We start from the raw sequence: 17,317 nt of genomic DNA on the forward strand, positions 1-17,317 counted from the left end.
TTCTACTTTTCCTACAAAATAAAAAATAAAAAAAATTCATGTTGCATAGGCTTGTGGATCAGTGAAACTTCTGATTTTGTTTGAATGATGTCTCCCATGAGAGAGAAAATTGCACATAGTAGCTATTTCATGTGTCCATAATGCAAAGAGAAGTCGATCAACGGGCCAATTGTGGTAACGCCTCAACATCAAGAGAGGCCAGGCCGGCTTGAACATTTCAATACACATATAGGCTGCAGGGAAGCATGGATAACACATTAGGCCTGATCTTTAAGTCCAATCATGCCATTGCCAAGCTTCCAAATGTGATCATTCAGATTCTTTTGATGCCATTCTTATCCTAGAAAAATCCGGTGAACCTAAATAATTACATACAAACCCAAACCCATAAGTATTCACAACGAAAAACAATGGTGGTAGGAAATCAACCAAATGCATTCAATTCCCAGGTGTCGGAGTTTCATCGCCGATGGACAGCTAGGAAATTCCTTGATGTCTAGATCCCAGAAAGTCTGAACTTCCTTCCATTTCTGGGGTTGAATATGATGATTCTTTCATCCGGTCTCTGGATGAGACCGTTGATAACCGCAGAATTTGCCACCATGCCTTACTAAATGAGACTGTTGTTTATGTAGGTGCCGGATCTTGCAAAGAACTAGGCAGTGGCGCTCACGCTTCGTTGTCCTGCTGACGCAATGAGAAGCACAACGGCCACAACAAACATGAATAGCATGCTAACAAGCAGCACATAGGTTCTCCTCGATGATCTGCGGTACTCTCCAAACAGAAGTATGCCCCAGAAAGTGCTAACAAGCGGGAGTGCCTGCATGAAGCTAAGATAAGACGAGGAGCAAATCTTTCCTGCAATTTTACAAAACTCTTTCTATTTCTCATAAGCAGCAACTATACTTTTTGCCACGATAAGACTTTGACATTTCATATTTGGACCTTCTGTACATCAAACGATAATGAAAAGCGTGTGTTAGAAGTAAATCACAGCCATAACCTCTTTAGCTGTGACATTACAAAGCTATATACTTAAGCACAAAGTGAGATATTTTAACATTTCAAATTTGGCTACTATAACAAAAATCCAAGGGTTTCATGTTGATTAAAGTTGACTCGCATTTCTCGTGATAGCCAAAAAGCGGTGGACATAATAGCAATTTAACAGAGTGCCTGTTGTAGGCTTTCCAAACTAGGGGTATCAAGGAAAATATTGCCATCATCATGAGGATGTTGTCGTAATATTCTCTTGGTGAAATCACTCATGCACATGTACTCTTAAGCACAGGAACGAACCTGAACAGCATCTGCGGCAGCATATCCGGCAGCCTCACCTCCCATAAATTGGAGGCCATTACCAAATCCGCACAAAAGGCCAGCTAAAAGAGCCCAACCTCTTCCATTCCAGTCACTTGAATAAGCTTTGAATGATGATCTGGGTAAATTAAGGATAGGATGGTAGAGGAAGCTGACATTCAGAACAGCAGCAACGATGAAGCATGATATCGAGAAGTAGAAAAATGCAGTGTAAACTGTCAAGTGAGGAACACCCTCCTTCAAAGTATGCCACTGATCATTTGTTGCCAAATTAAATGCAGGTGAGAAAAGAGCAAAGCAGACACCACCGAAGAAAGCTATTCCAAGACCAGACAAAGTGTTCCTCCCAAGAACCTACAAGAAGTCACGAAGAATGAATTGTTAAGTCATCATTTGGAATACAATGCAGAAGAAAAACATGGATAACCTAAATTTCCTATAGCAGTTGGATGCGCATTTGCGGATAATCTCATAGCGGAGTAGATGTAAAAAGTGCAAAATGTTCAGATGAGTTTAAACTCCTTTGGGTTCGAAAATCAATTCGGTGAGATAAAATCAACAACCTTAATTGCTCTTCGGTACTCAAGCTCGATCAGAGAATCTGCTGTCCCTACTTCCACCTTCTCAGATAAACCACTTGCATTTTCCATATCTTCTGTAAAGAAGCCTAATGTTAGAGCAGGCAGAGATGAAGAACCAAAGTTGCTGTTTTCAGGAAATGGAATCAGTTTGATGGACAATTCTGTTACTGCATAATGAATCAAAGTTCTACCATCATTTTGATGTACTCCTTTCAAGGCAGAAAAGCTTGAAGTCCTGTTTTCAATCAAAAGTGCCACAAGTCAAGCAAGATCAGTGAGAAAACCATGCTTTTTATCTTCTGATCATCTGAAGTGGCACCAAAGGGGATATATGACAGGAAGTTTCTTGGGAGCAATCATCATAAGAATCTTCAGAAAGTTTCTCAAATTTGAAATCAGTGGAGGAAACCCAACTTTTCTAAGTGTTAAGCAAAGAAATTCCAATGAATTCTTAAACGACTTTTTCTAGATGGCACTTCCATCTATTTTAGAAGTAAAATTCAAATCCATCTCATCATCATGCTTCCAGGAGAAAAGTGGATGAATCAGGCTGTAAGCTTGGAAAAAGACAGCACATTCACCATAGGCAGTTATACATACTTGGCATCAATATTGCCAAGACCTGACTGGTCAAGCTTCATTTTGGTATCGTCTGCATTTGATGCATGGACAGCTGAGGCCAGACAAACTGCAATGAAAAAGCAACCCACTCCTGGGAAAAGAATCTCCGCATTGTTGATCTTGTTATCCAAGAAGTAGTTTATAGTTGTGCCTGTCAAAGAGTCACAAACAAAAACAAAGACTAAGCTACAGAAGTGATGCTATTAGCCAGTTGTATTAGTTAGGAAGGAAGGTCAGCAAATTCCTTTGCACAGCTCGGGGTCCTTCTGGTTTGCACTGAATTAAGTGCCTCATTATACACTAGCATACAATGACCAAAACATCGAGCATGGAGAGGCATTGAGAAACGGATAAGTACCTATAACAACAGTCGTGCTGCAAGTGATGACTAATGTCACTGATAAACCAACCAAAGCCAATGCATATTGTGTGGCAAGATTTCCTAGACTGAGGAGCACTCCACCTGCCAGAGCAAACAGAACGGATGGCCAATTATCCTGCATCAATTACTTACTATAAGATTTCAAACAATAATTAGGGCTGACACGTACAAGCAGCGACAAAGTGTCAAGCACTCATAACACCTCTTTTGATAAGCATAGTCAAGAAAGTGTGAGGAAAAACAAAACAGAAGAGCACAAAGTTGCACGTTAACCATCTCCAATAATTTGGAAGGAGAAAGTCACCTGAGAAAGCTGATCCAGAAAATTGGGTGAATCTGTGGTGCCCTTGCCTATCTCCCCAAGAGTGAAGGCAATAAATACAGCTGCCAGGAGATTGGTGATGCTGTAATCCAGATAAGTATGCTGCGGAAGGCGGCCTCGCCTCTCCAGAAAAGTGAAGATGGCAGGCCATGTTCCCAAGAAGAAGAGCGAAAGCAGCATGCATGCTATGGCTCCTACTTTGTTCTCCACGAGATACATTTTCAAACCACTTGAAGTTGTTCCTTCTATCGAAAAAAAATTCAAGAAAGGCGTCCACGAAAAATCCTGTGAGACAGAAATGGATAGTTGGAGACAAAGTTACTTCCTTTCTTTTGGCCTTTTGATGTAGAAACATGCAAATGCTTTTATGAAAATATTGGAGCGTAATAAAAGCAGGTGATCCTACAAATCAAAGAGGATTGCGTGATCTTCAAGATTACAAATGGATTATAATATTCGATTCACGCATTTCCCTTGATGTTCGAGATGTCACAGATTTTAGACGTGTTTTGCAAATTTTCTAATTGTGTTTTGATAACTTTACCTTTTATCAATATGTTTTCCTTAATTTTGTTATTCGATTTTAATTATTTGGTTATTTTCTAGAGAGCAACCTCCTTATAAATAGGCGCTTAAGATATTATAATCTGCCCTTCATTATTCAAAATAAACACTATCTTTGAAATCCTTTCCAAGAATATATTTCTCTGCATCAGCTTTCAATCACGAACTTATCCGGCAGACACTCCTAAACTCAGAATTACTGCGGTTCCTGCAAGTTTGCTAGGTTAGCCGCCGCTGCTCTAGCTACGCGTCCACCCTTTTTGTCACACGCCACATCATTAACTCACAGAGCGACACCACATAACAGCATGCCAACCATACATACAGTAGAGACCATCTACGGAATTAGGGAGAAATTCATCGAGGGAAGCGGAAGAGGTGTAATCAGACACCGTCGGAGCTCATGATCACCCGACGGCCCGTACTTCCCAATTCTCTCCAGCAACTAAAACGACCCAACAACACCACCGCAAACAAAGTCACATTCCACATTGAATACTCAAGAGTTACATAGGCAATTGCGAAGCATGAGAAATCGACATGCATCTATGCTCTCACACAAGAATCAACACCAACCAAACATTAGAACATCAGAAAAGGCCAGAACGGTATATGATGATCCGACAACCAGAAGAAGTCGGACCCAAGCAGCGACGGCCAGATAGCAAGCAAGAAACAATCGTTCGATTCAAAAGCCGAAACCCGTCTCGATTCTTCCGTCCGAGGACATAATACAGGATAGAACAGCTGATGGCACGATTCACTCACCATCCTTGCAGTGAATCCACGAAGACCCAGTCCGAATTCCAGCAAGAACAAGCGACTGGTGGAGAGCTCAGCGCACTCCGGACGCCGAGCTGAGAGTGTCGCGTCGAAGCTAAGAGCTACAGGGAGAGCAACTGGAGAGTCACCAGCCGAATATTCAACGGCCGCCAAAGTCGGACATCGTATCACGAGCGGAATCTATTTCTACATGTGATTTCGCCAGATAGTGCCGGAAGGTGGAAAGGGACAGATGTCATCTTTTTACCGGCCTCTTGCTGACGTGGCGCTGATTTGGCGCTGACGTGTAATAAACAAGTCGATAACCGAAATTAATACGCCGCCTATTGCGTTGCGTGTACGACTTTCCAGCGCGCCAAAGTACGGCCCTTGTCGCGTTCGTTCCGTTTCTAAACTCCAGCCTAGCTTGTTGGACAATCCGAGTTAAGTGTTAAATTATGTCTCGAATTTTCGCTGGAAAAGAGGAAATATAAAATAAATATTTGGGTACACGGTATATGAATTTCTTCTTTCGGAATTGTCGCTAAAAGATGTTATCCACGGTGAGCCCAGGTTTCCTATTTACTTTTGAATCCTTGCACGGCCGAATTCTATTTGGATTTGAAGTCCTCTGCATACGAATTTGAAAGTGAAGATTGAATTTAGTGGGGCACAAAGTCAAGAATTTGACTTTTGGGGCACACATATAAAAGGAAAAGAAAACCCTGCGTAGAGGTGGACGTTCGATCAAAAAGAGACGCACGCCGAAGCAAGAAGCCGCCGAAGGAGCTGCGAGAGAAACCTACGTACGTGAGACGTCCACTTCGCTTGAGGAAGATCCGCAAGATCTTGAAGCCTCACGAAGCCGTACGTAGAGAGTTTTTTCGTGGTAATTTGTGCCGTGAGTTTATTCCCAATTTGTTATTTATACACTTGGGGTTTGGGGTTAAATCTAGGTGCGGGAAACACTTCGGCGATTGAAGCGATTATAAACTCCGATTCTCCGATTTTAGTGGATTATTTTCTTTTGGCTCCTCGTGGACGCAGGTGCCGATACTCGGACCGAACCACGTAAATTTGGTGTCCCGATTTTCTCGTTTAATTCTCTCGGTGATTTCGCGTTGACGTAATTTGCAAGATCCTATCGTTTCCGCTATTATATCCCAACAATTGGTATCGAGCGTAGGGTTGGATTTCTTGATTGTGATTTGGGGCTTTTGCTTGTCGATTATTATCCGGAAATTCTGTTATTGCAATTATGTCTCGAGAGGAAATCGAGATTGAGAAGTTTGATGGGAGAAATAACTTTGTGTTATGGAGCATCAAGATGCGAGCTTTGTTGACAACACACGGTTTGGCCAAGGCACTGGATGGTGAGGATGAGTTGCCGATTATAATGAAAGCCTCAGAGAGGGTAGAGCTTATGCAAAAAGCAAAGAGCATAATCCTGTTAAATTTGTCGGATGAGGTCTTACTAGAGGTTATTGAGGAGGAGGATGCCGCAGCATTATGGGCAAAACTTCAAGCACTCTATGTGAAGAAAGGTTTGAACAATCGCTTGTATATGCTGAAGAAGATGTTTCAGTTTAGATATACGAAGGTATGTCTATCGAACCCACCTAGATGAATTTAATAAACTCATGTTGGATCTTAAGAACGTCGGTAAGATACTTGATGATGAAGAATGGGGCATGATGTTGTTAGCCTCTTTACCGAGTCATGGGAGCACTTTACCGATTCATTGCAGGGGGCGTACTACGATTACCTCGAAGAGGTAAAGTCCGCCTTATTCTCTAAAGAGGGCAGAGAAAGTTGCGAGATGACGGTCAGCGAAAGGGCGGCGCAAGCACTAACGATTCGGGGTAGAGACAACATCGAGAGCCTAGTAGCAGCAGAGGTAAAAGCAGATCAAAATCACGCAATAGAAAGTCCAAGGGACGCGTGAAGTGCTTTGAGTGTCACGAGGAGGGGCACATCAGGAGAGATTGTCCAAAGCGGAGAAATAAAGTTGAAAAGCAGAATGCTACAACCAGTGTGGCAAACGTTGCTGAGGGGAGCAATAGGGATGCAGAAGCTGTCTTATGTGTGACTGCTACTTCGTCAGGAGACGAATGGGTGCTAGATTCGGGGTGTTCTTATCACATGACGCCTCATAAGAACTGGTTTACTACTTACCAAGCTGCAGATGGTGGTAGAGTTCTTTTGGGGAATAATGCAGTCTGTAAGGCTGTGGGGATAGGGACAATTCGGATCCGGATGCACGATGGGGTGGTTCGCACATTGACAGATGTGAGGCATGTACCAGAGCTCAAGAAGAACCTTATTTCTCTGGGGACACTCGATGACATCGGGTGCGGTACACCGCTGAAGGTGGAGCGAAGGTCTCTCGAGGTGCTATGACGGTGATGAAAGGGAAGAAAGTGAATACTCTCTATCATCTTGGGAGAGACCGTGGACCGTGGAAGTCTTCTTTGTTTCATCGAGTGAGTCGACTCTAACTTGACACAGTTATGGCATATGCGTTTGGGGCACATGAGTGAGGCAGGTATGACGATGCTGAGTGAAAGGGGGTTGTTGAGTGGTCAGAAAACAGGGAAGCTGGACTTATGTGACCACTGCATCTATGGGAAGTAAGCATAGAGTTAAGTTTACTACGGCTATTCATTCGACCAAACGACTGTTGAATATATTCATTCGGACATCGGGGCCCGTCTTCGGTTCCTTCGAAAGGAGGTGCCCGATATATGCTGACTTTTATCGACGACTATTCGAGGAAGGTATGGGTATACTTTCTGAAGCACAAATATGACGTGTTTGATCGGTTCAAGAAATTTAAGGCATTGATTGAGAAGCAGTCAGATAAGCAGATCAAGTGCCTGAGAACCGATAATGGCATGGAGTTACGTGGTAAAGATTTTACCGAGTTCGCGAGAAAGAAGGTATTGTAAGACACCGCACAGTGCACGGGACACCACGGCGGAATGGCGTGGCGAACGGAAGAACAAAATCTTGCTTGAGCGAGCTCGATGCATGCTTTCGCATGCAGGACTTGGCAAGGAATTTTGGGCTGAAGCAGTGAACATGTCATGTTACCTGGTAAATCGATCTCCATCGTCTGCTATTGAGTGGAAGACTCCTGAGGAAGTATGGTCGGGGAAACCTGTTGATTATTCCGGATTACGTATATTCGGATGTCATGCGTATGCTCATGCGAGTGATGGTAAGCTTGAGCCGAGGGCAAAGAAGTGCATATTTCTGGGTTATGCACAAGGGGTGAAAGGCTACCGGCTGTGGTGCACCGATCCCGCATCACCCGGTTTTCTAATCGCAGAGATGTGATCTTCGACGAGACCGCAATGCTTCAACGGAGGAGTTCGAGACACAACCAACGAGAGAAGAGATCATGGTGTCATAAATGAGGTGGAGCCTCGGGTGGAGACTCAGGAGACCTCGAAGGTAACAGGTTAAGAGCGCAAATGAAGCCAGTTCACGAAGTCGGTGATAGTGAACAACCAGCAAAGCGCGCGAGACTATAGCCGCGGATAGAGAGAGAAGGCAAATTAAACCACCGGTACGTTATGGTTATACGATATTGCTTATGCATTATTTGTAGGTGATGAGGTGGAGACAGATGAGCCTTCGTCTTACTCGAGGCGATGGCTAGTTCGGAGTCGTCGCGGTGGCTAGGGGCTATGAGTGAAGAGATGGAATCTCTCCATCAAAATCAGACATGGGAGCTGGTCAAAGTACCAAAGAGCCAAAAGATTGTTGGAAGTAAATGGGTCTTCAAACGGAAAGAGGGCATTCCTGGTGTCGAGGCAGCGAGGTATAAGGCGAGACTTGTGGCGAAAGGGTATACACAGCGTGAAGGCATTGACTACAATGAGGTGTTCTCTCCTGTGGTAAGGCATACTTCTATTCGAGTTTTACTTGCCTTAGTTGCTTCGCAGGATCTCGAATTAGAGCAGCTAGATGTGAAAACTGCGTTTCTTCACGGTGAGTTGGAGGAGCAGATTTACATGAGGCAACTTGAGGGATTTGCTATTCCGGGTAAGGAAGATCATGTTTGCTTGTTGAAGAAATCTTTGTATGGGCTGAAACAATCTCCTAGGCAGTGGTATAAACGTTTTGATGCTTTCATGGCTAGTCAAGACTATTCAAAAAGTCATATGGACAGCTGCGTTTACTTTAGGAGATTGGAGAATGGTTCTTTGATTTATCTACTTTTATATGTTGATGATATGCTGATAGAAGCTAAGGATATGTCGATATTGATGTGTCAAGAGGCAGTTGAATGCTGAATTTGAGATGAAAGATTTAGGAAAAGCAAAAGAAAATTTTGGGTATGGAGATTTTGCGTGACGGGACTTTGCGGGAGTTTTACATCTGTCTCAAAAGAAATACATTGAGAAAATTGTGACACGTTTTAACATGCGGTCGGCGAAACTGTAAGTACACCTTAGCGAAGCACTTTAAACTTTCAGAAAAATTATCACCGCAGACTGAGGAGGAGGAGGAGCATATGTCCCGTGTTCCTTATTCTAGTGCCGTGGGTAGTATTATGTATGCTATGGTGTGCACTAGGCCTGATATTTCACAAGCTGTGAGCGTGGTTAGTCGTTATATGAAGCGTCCTGGTAAAGCTCATTGGGAAGCTGTGAAGTGGATCCTCAGATATTTGAAGGGGACAACAGACGTGGGTATAGTATATCGGAGGGACAGTAATGGCAGTGAGACCACTGGTTTTGTGGATTCGGATCACGCCAGTGACTTGGATGATTGCAGGTCTTTAGCAGGGTATGTGTTTACGCTAGCGTGTAGTGCGATTAGTTGGAAAGCATCCTTACGGGATCACATTGCCTTGTCTTCGGCGAGGCGAGTACATGGCACTAACCTTTGTAGCGAAAGAGGCGATATGGTTACAAAGTTTGCTCTTGGACTTTGGGTTAGAACGTAAAAGTGTGGATATACACCGTGATAACCAAGGTGCGATATATTTGGCGTATAATCCGGTTTATCACGAGCGAACGAAGCATATCAACGTCGGTACCACTTCATCCGAGATGTCTTAGCTAATGGTATTGTTATTGTTAAAAAGATTGCTACAGCGAGATAACCCGCAGACATGATGACTAAGTCATTCTGTGACGAAGCTCAAGCTCGCTTGAGCTCTATTGGCGTCTGTGGAGAGTGAGCGCCGTCGGGCGTTGGGAGAGCAGCATGGATAATTAGCACTATAACTTGGCTTCAAACATCAAGCCAATGTGGAGAATTGTTAAATTATGTCTCGAGTTTTCGCTGGAAAAGAGGAAATATAAAATAAATATTTGGGTACACGGTATATGAATTTCTTCTTTCGGAATTGTCGCTAAAAGATGTTATCCACGGTGAGCCCAGGTTTCCTATTTACTTTTGAATCCTTGCACGGCCGAATTCTATTTGGATTTGAAGTCCTCTGCATACGAATTTGAAAGTGAAGATTGAATTCTAGTGGGGCACAAAGTCAAGAATTTGACTTTTGGGGCACACATATAAAAGGAAAAGAAAACCCTGCGTAGAGGTGGACGTTCGATCAAAAAAGAGACGCACGCCGAAGCAAGAAGCCGCCGAAGGAGCTGCGAGAGAAACCTACGTACGTGAGACGTCCACTTCGCTTGAGGAAGATCCGCAAGATCTTGAAGCCTCGCGAAGCCGTACGTAGAGAGTTTTTTCTCGTGGTAATTTGTGCCGTGAGTTTATTCCCAATTAAGTTGTTATTTATACACTTGGGGTTTGGGGTTAAATCTAGGTGCGGGAAACACTTGAGCGATTGAGCGATTGTAAACTCGATTCTCCGATTTTAGTGGATTATTTTCTTTGGCTCTCAAGTGGATGTAGTGCAGAATCACTGGACCGAACCACGTAAATTTTCAGTGTCCCGATTTTCGTTTAATTCTCTGGTGATTTCGCGTTGACGTAATTTGCAAGATCCTATCGTTTCCGCTATTATATCCCAACATTAAGGGCCGAAATATGTAAATTCAACATTTGGTGAGTTAACTGTGATTAACAATCTTAATTAATATTTGACTTAAAAGGTCCAATTAAGTCAGAAATTTAGCATAATACAATAGCTAGGAAGGGATTACTCAATTTGTTCAAGTGGAAAAGTGATTGACGTTACTTGTGTCTTGCCCCGATTGTATTGTTAAAGCATGTTGATAATTTTGTTAAGATATCGATCAATGACTATTCCAATTTTACGTTTGATAAGGAATCAATGGTTAATGATATATTTTCAATTATTGTCGCAGCATTTAAGAATCGCCATTTAAAATTTATTGATTAAAATTATTGTGCCTATTTCTTAAACAAGCCTTGACCCTCATAAAAGCTAAGGATGTATTTTTTTTCCTTCATTCCCTAATGAAACCTGTCTTAGGCAAATCATGAGCCTGAAAGATACTACACTAATTTCACGGACCAAGTAAAACGAGAGCAAAATTTGTGTGAGAAGCTCAAACACGAAACTATTTACATATGGCGGCATGAAAAAATGAAATTGTATTACTAAACAGATTATTGTTCCATATATAAGTTTAGAATAGAAAATTAGATTTGGAACAAAAATAAAATGGTTTTCATGTGCACATTTAGACTCAAAGAGTTTCACGATAAGTTTCTCAAATACCAAATTTGACTCGAGAATTCCAAATAAATTTTCAAATTTTTCCTAGATTCGTTCTAAGCCACTCACAAAGAGTCATTACTAGAGACGATCAATGAATGAGCTTGAACTAGGCTCAGATCAAACCTAATTCGTTGCTCAAATGCTTCATATCAAAATGATTTTTTTTTTATTATTTTGTTTCGGGGGGTTGAGTGTGCTCAGTTCAAGCTCAAATTAACCTGAATTTATGTTCTAGCCCTCGTGACAAAAGCCAACGTGGGCGAACTAATGCCATCATCATATCCATGATCACATTTAGTTTTTGCCTATTGGCACTGACCATTCTCTAGACCAGCTTTAAAGAGTGTTACTATATTTTCATTGGACAATAGGTACTGTCATCAATAAAGTGATTGATATATTTGGCATAAAAGAAAATTCATAGCAGTTAGAATTTCATCTATTGGGTTCTAAGGACCATTATTTTGAGTTTAATTAGAGTAAAACGAAAAAAATTAGAAAAATGATTTTCAAATTGCTCATTTAGCAAGTATGTTGAGAGGACCATTTTGTTAAAAAAAGAGTAAAAAATAGAAAATATAGGCGATTCTTTATGGGATTGGTGCATTTTTTAGATTTAATTTAATGCCGAGCCAACTAGCCGTTCGCACTCAAGACAATTCCTGAATTTCCATGGCCGTACATAGTCCCCAGCACAGCCAACGCCATACTCTTTTTATGTTATTATAAAGTGTAAACCCCAAAATCATGTCAAAATTTTACTGTTAATCCTGTCATTTAGCATGGATGGGCCCACGAGTTGCTCCGATTGAATGGGCCCTGCTAGATGGGATGGGTCCACAATTTCTGCAAGTTTTCCCAATTTCAGTGCTGGATTCACATTCAAGCCTCTGGCTATGCAAATTGTCATAACATGCTAGTAATGATTGGAACCTTGATTTGATCGTTTCTGCTAATTAATCGGCATCGCATCATGGTCGTGTCTCAGCGAAATTGAATCGGTTCTATTCCCGAGTCACGACTCCCATGTGATCGAAACAGGATCGTGGTTGAAACTTGAATGGTTGATTCAGCCCGAGAGATTAACAATCTGAAATTTTGTATCTACATTTGTTATTTTTTGTTTCTTCCCCTCAGAGGATGCGTACTTACACAAATATTAACCGAAAGGCTCGCGAGGAATGCAAGTTTAGAACAAGAATCGACCCAGTAGCTACAGTCTCATGACAATGTAGAGAAGTCCTCGAGGCAGCTCGGCTAGCTGGCATCAACCTCGGTAAAAGAATTCGCTCGTTTATTACCTTTAAAAAATGCATAGAGAGGCATGAGGAAATTAGTCAGTCCCGCACGACCGGCGTGTTACTGAGCAGGGACAGCTGCAGCCTTCTGAAAAAAAGGGCAAGAATGTCACGGCGAAGTAAAACCGGGCTGACAATGACAAAAGCTTGAAATTTTTCAGCTGGATAATGGGTGATATGCCAGCGCATGTTAGTGTCGATTCAGGATCTCTTTTGGCTTGACGTGATGAGAAGGGTGTTTTTAGATTGATGACGGAAGAGAAGAATGTCCTGAGCATTTTCCAGAGGCCGCAGTGCAATACTTCTCTCTTGCAGTCAAAAGATGTTTCGAAAACATATGAGAAGATGATTACTCGACAGGACTCGCCCATTTCTGCTATTCGATATTGCCTTTATGAGGGAGTAGATGGCCACTCCAGCTATTGCTATCGCAGTTCCAATCCCAGAAACATATGAGAAGATGATTACTCGACAGGACTCGCCCATTTCTGCTATTCGATATTGCCTTTATGAGGCAGTAGATGGCCACTCCAGCTATTGCTATCGCAGTTCCAATCCCAGTTCGAGTGGAGATCTTATTACCTGTAGTTTTGCAAGAACAGCATCTATGAGCACAAATGTGTTTGAAGTCCTAACACTGGTCAAATGCCTAGCTATATGAAGTTGAGGTGGAGAAAATAGCGAGATATTACCAAATACAACAATAGAGAAACCGATCACAAAAACTCTCTCTAGCACATTCCCGACAACGTGAGTGGCGCTACCTTTCCAAAGTGTTAGTAGCGACCTGGACATAAAAGGCAACCATGTTCATGAGACATAATCTGTGAGTACAAACATAGATAACCACAGCAGTAAACGTTGTTAGGTTATAATGGTAGTTGGTAATTTTTCAAGCAATAAAATCACTTTTTAGTCACCAACAGGATCATGACAGTTACCAACCATGTTCACGATGCATCAGCACGGAATTTTGCTCCATATATAGGGCTATGGAACGCTTGAAATCTGTGTTGTTATCACCCATGGAGTCTTGAACTTTTCTTTATTGAGAGAGGGGACTACTAAAATCAATTATTAGCTCTTCCAATCTTTTCCCCATATTATATTTTTCAGTTTTCTTCTTTCTGAAACATTGAACAGCAAAGCCAAGCCTGGCTGGAGATCCATGCCACACCTGATTGTAGAGATGATAGAACATTCCAATCCAGAAAAGGTCTGACGGTAACTTGAAAAGACCCACTTTGGCAATGGCCTCCCTAAATCCGTATTGCATCAGTTGAGGGGCCTCAATCTGAAAGTGAAACAGACAATGCTCAAAGGTTGCAGATGGCGCGATAAATTTAGAGAAGAGAGCCATAATATTTGTGGCTGATGGTCAGAGGATTATATCGCAAAGCAAAAGAATTTGAAATCTCTGCTGTGATCAATGCTGATCACTTGTGAGAAGCTTACAATAACTGCTGGAGGGATGCAAAACACAAGCGATGATTGTTATATAAGCAGACACATTTGTACTGTCCATTCCTGTCTGCAGAAAAGAAAAAAAAGAAACTTCAATTCAAGAAAAAAGACTTGAGACATGTAGAGTGTGCAAATAAATTCAAGAAGAGCAACTACCAACTAGCATCCTTGTCCACCAGATGTTTTAACAAATAAATAATCAAAACGTAAGATGTGCTATCTTTACTTCCACGACGACTCGCCCTAAAATGAATCAGATTGCTGAACCAAAAGCTTTCTGAGAAATTTCTCACTATTGCCTCCTTTGAGTAAATACTTCTGTAGGTAAATGCAAGATTTGAGATCACTGCACTAATGAAGCCAGTCCAGTTGAAAGAAAGCTCAGTTAAAGAAGCCATCAACACACCAGAGATGATATAATTGATACCATTTATATAAAAAATCTAATCACTTTCAACTACTTTGGATTAAAAGAAAAAAGGCAGAATAAAACTCAAGTGTGTCCCATCCATGAGTAAGCATTAAGCAGCAAAAACTAAATCCACAACTAACCTATCACAGCAGGAGCTAGTGATAGCCACAGGGAGAGTGGGATCTGGTGGCCCAGAACGAACTGAGAAGCAGCTGCATTGAAGAATGGGTCAAGGGCTGTTAATGGAATGACAAGAAAAACAATCAATGATAGAAACTACATCTTATGCTAATCAAAAGAATTGCATGAGACTACAGAGCATTAGATAAAGCAGAGGATGAGCACAACCCTTTTGCTGTTAAGAACTTAAAGGTATCTAAACAGCTAATAACAAGAGCTACCAGCACTTATGGTAGCAGGATGAACGTCGTTCATCCCACTTATGCTGAGAGTGAACTTACATCCGCAAACATGATGATCTTTTCTTGACTCTGCTTACCTTTGATGGTATGCATAAAGGATACGAAAACTGCTACAAAAGACACATTGGACATGACGTGTCCTAGGGCATGGCATAAAGCAACAGGAGTCAGCAACACTAAGAGCTCCTTATCAATTGGCTGCTCAAGTGAGGAAAGCATGTCAATTGAATTTTAGTGGGACGATGCACAGTGGCTAAGGACAAACACTCGGAGCATTGAACTTACTGCATGTTTGGGCAGACCAACATCCCAACTAACCAGACAATATACAACTCCAACGAGAAGATGTATGACAGAAACGAAGCTGCAGGAGGGAAAAGGAGCATGATCATGCGCAGGAACAAAACATGCCAAAAATTAAAGTCTGCTCTTCTGGCATTAGCATCGATTCAAGTAACTGGAAATCGATATATGTTCCACAAAGGAAGCGAATCAGCAAGGACAACATGCCATGGATAGGGGAAATAATTATAGAACTTCTTGTTCAATATGTTGAAGATGACATTCAAGAAGTAGCTGCATCAAAAGAAAATGTCCCACGATTATTTCCTTTTCTCTTTTGGCAAGCAATCACATGGTTATTTCAGTCCTCGATGTTCTTTGTCATTTTCTTCTACATCTAATTTTCCCCCATAAGAAGCAGATGACAATAGCTCAGTGCAAATTACATAGAATCACCGCATTTCACTAAAATTATGACAAACAAACTTAAAATGAAGGCTCAATGGTCGGAATTTCTCAAAATAAAACTTAAGCGCTGAATTAAAGATTGTTAGCTCGGAATAAGATAGAGAGATGTCATTGCAAGAGCATCTTCAGGTCAAGTATTGCTGCACTAGAGTTAGCAGCACTGCTATGATGCAAGGACAAGAGGAAGATTCAATTCAACCATCTCAGGACTTTGAGTGGACTACTATGACATTATGATCCAAAGACAGAATGAAATCATATACCACATGAAGAAATAAAAGCCAGTAACAAGTGCTGGGCATCTTTCTCCGAAGCTCTTGGATGGCTTTGCTAGTCTGCACTCAGCATCAACCCACATTCAGAATAACCAGAAAGGGCAAGAAGAACAGAAGGCTTTGCTAGCAACGTGTCGCGTCTTGCCTTGTCGCCTTCACCATTGCCAGAGCCTCTGAGATTCTTTGGCCGGAGTGGACTGTTTAGATGGCGGCGTCTCGCCGATTCCCTGGTCGCCAGAGCGGCAGCAGCCGATGCAGAGGGCAGGGAGATTGGAGTTCCCAATGGGTGGGGATGATCTCTCTTTAGCTTTGCTTCATTTCCTCTCTGTTTATTGCTGAATTAAATGGAACAGGGGCAGGAAATGGATGAATTAGGCCCACCAGCTCAGAAAAAGACAGCACATTCATCATAGGCAGGGATACAGACAAATATGCACACTTGGCATCAACATTGCCAAGACCTGACTGGTTGAGCTTCATTCTGGTATATCGTCTGCATTCAATGCATGAACAGCTGAGGCCAGACAAACTGCAATAACAAAGGAACCAACTCCTGGGAAAAGAAGCTCCGCACTGTTGATCCTGTTGTCCAGGAAGTAGTTTACAGTTGTGCCTGTCAAAAATTCGCAAAGAAAAAACAAAGACCATAAGCTACAGAACTGATACTATGACCTAGTTGTATCAGTTACTAAGGAAGGTCAGCAAATTCCTTTGCACAGGTTGGGGTCCTTCTGGTTTGCTCTAAATAAAGTGCCTCCTTGTTTACTAGCATACAGTGACCAAACCATCACGCATGGAGAAAGGGACAAGTGCCTATAACAACAGTAATGCTGCAAGTGATCACTAATGACACTGATAAACAAACCAAAGCCAATGCATACTGTGCAGCAAGAATTCCAAGACTGAGGAGCACTCCACCTGCCATAGCAAACAGAACAGATGGCCAATTATCCTGCATTGATTACTTCTGTAAGATTGCAAAATTATAATTAGGACTTGCACATACGAGTGACAAAAAGATGAGCACTCAAACACTCCTTTTGATAAGCAGAGTCCAGAAAGTGTGAAAAAACAAAATGGGACAGCATGGAGTTGAACATCAACCATATCTGATTGTTTGGAAGGAGAGAGTCACCTGAGAAAGCTGCTCCAGAAAATTAGGTGAATCTGTGGTGCCCTTGCGGATCTCCCCGAGAGTAGAGGCAATAAATACAGCTGCCAGGAGATTGGCGACGCTATGATCCAGATAAGTATGCTTATAACTTTTGTATAGCCTAATAGCTCATCATATAACTCAACTCTATAATTGTTGATAGATAGAGCCAAAATGTCTGACGATACATTGATTAATAGCTAGATGAAAAGGTCCCCTGTTTTCTGAACAAAGATGAGAGCTGGAAGGCTCCTTCACTGAAACATCTCAATAGACCAGACAACACAGAGAAAGCCAAGTTCGCATGAACACAAATGC

At 42.0% G+C, this 17,317-nt stretch overlaps 3 protein-coding genes across 6 annotated transcripts in view; all 3 read right to left on the reverse strand.

Moving 5' to 3' along the window:
- Positions 1-604, reverse strand: part of LOC104453896 (probable inactive purple acid phosphatase 1) — a 6,241-nt gene extending 5,637 nt beyond the window's left edge. Inside the window, exon 1 of the mRNA XM_018859863.2 lies at positions 519-604. Coding sequence (XP_018715408.2) covers positions 519-604 — 86 coding nt within the window. The remainder of the gene's footprint in view (positions 1-518) is intronic.
- On the reverse strand, positions 170-4,753 carry LOC104453897 (ureide permease 1). 2 transcript variants are annotated; one of them, XM_010068543.3, is made up of 8 exons: positions 4,562-4,753; positions 3,212-3,514; positions 2,884-3,022; positions 2,505-2,676; positions 2,096-2,139; positions 1,887-1,975; positions 1,303-1,677; positions 170-823 (listed from the first exon to the last, which is right to left on the reverse strand). In XM_010068543.3, the coding sequence occupies exons 1-8, from the start codon at positions 4,562-4,564 to the stop codon at positions 656-658; spliced, it is 1,293 nt and encodes a 430-aa protein (XP_010066845.1). In that variant the 5' UTR covers positions 4,565-4,753; the 3' UTR covers positions 170-655. The 2 variants fall into 2 exon arrangements, with proteins under 2 accessions (XP_010066845.1, XP_010066844.1); XM_010068542.3 differs by having other exon boundaries at positions 1,887-1,978; positions 4,562-4,752.
- An 8,211-nt stretch (positions 4,754-12,964) lies between these two features.
- LOC104453902 (triose phosphate/phosphate translocator TPT, chloroplastic-like) lies at positions 12,965-17,239 on the reverse strand. 3 transcript variants are annotated; one of them, XM_039317292.1, is made up of 9 exons: positions 15,992-17,239; positions 15,835-15,906; positions 15,107-15,185; positions 14,899-15,019; positions 14,540-14,611; positions 13,979-14,054; positions 13,469-13,817; positions 13,216-13,310; positions 13,085-13,105 (listed from the first exon to the last, which is right to left on the reverse strand). In XM_039317292.1, exons 1-7 carry the CDS (start codon positions 16,006-16,008, stop codon positions 13,799-13,801), a joined length of 456 nt encoding a protein of 151 aa, XP_039173226.1. In that variant the 5' UTR covers positions 16,009-17,239; the 3' UTR covers positions 13,085-13,105; positions 13,216-13,310; positions 13,469-13,798. The 3 variants fall into 3 exon arrangements, with proteins under 3 accessions (XP_039173225.1, XP_039173226.1, XP_039173224.1); XM_039317291.1 differs by having other exon boundaries at positions 12,965-13,105; positions 13,701-13,817; positions 15,835-17,239; XM_039317290.1 differs by having other exon boundaries at positions 15,835-17,239.
- Positions 17,240-17,317: the final 78 nt, after the last annotated feature.

This window comes from Eucalyptus grandis, chromosome 7 (assembly GCF_016545825.1).
Source record: "Eucalyptus grandis isolate ANBG69807.140 chromosome 7, ASM1654582v1, whole genome shotgun sequence".
NCBI classification, from domain to species: Eukaryota; Viridiplantae; Streptophyta; class Magnoliopsida; order Myrtales; family Myrtaceae; genus Eucalyptus; species Eucalyptus grandis.

Excerpts from the sequence above, each read along its gene's own strand:
- LOC104453897 (XM_010068542.3), bottom strand. Across the intron at positions 1,979-2,095 it reads AGGAGTACATCAAAATGATG|AAGATATGGAAAATGCAAGT; the intron begins GTAGAACTTTGA and ends GCTTCTTTACAG. Across the intron at positions 1,678-1,886 it reads AGTACCGAAGAGCAATTAAG|GTTCTTGGGAGGAACACTTT; the intron begins GTTGTTGATTTT and ends GACTTCTTGTAG.
- LOC104453902 (XM_039317291.1), bottom strand. The coding sequence starts at position 15,929 with ATGTGGGTTGATGCTGAGTGCAGACTAGCAAAGCCATCCAAGAGCTTC. Across the intron at positions 15,186-15,834 it reads GGCTTTTATTTCTTCATGTG|CTTCGTTTCTGTCATACATC; the intron begins GTATATGATTTC and ends TCCCTCCTGCAG. Across the intron at positions 14,612-14,898 it reads CTTTATGCATACCATCAAAG|CTGCTTCTCAGTTCGTTCTG; the intron begins GTAAGCAGAGTC and ends TCTTCAATGCAG.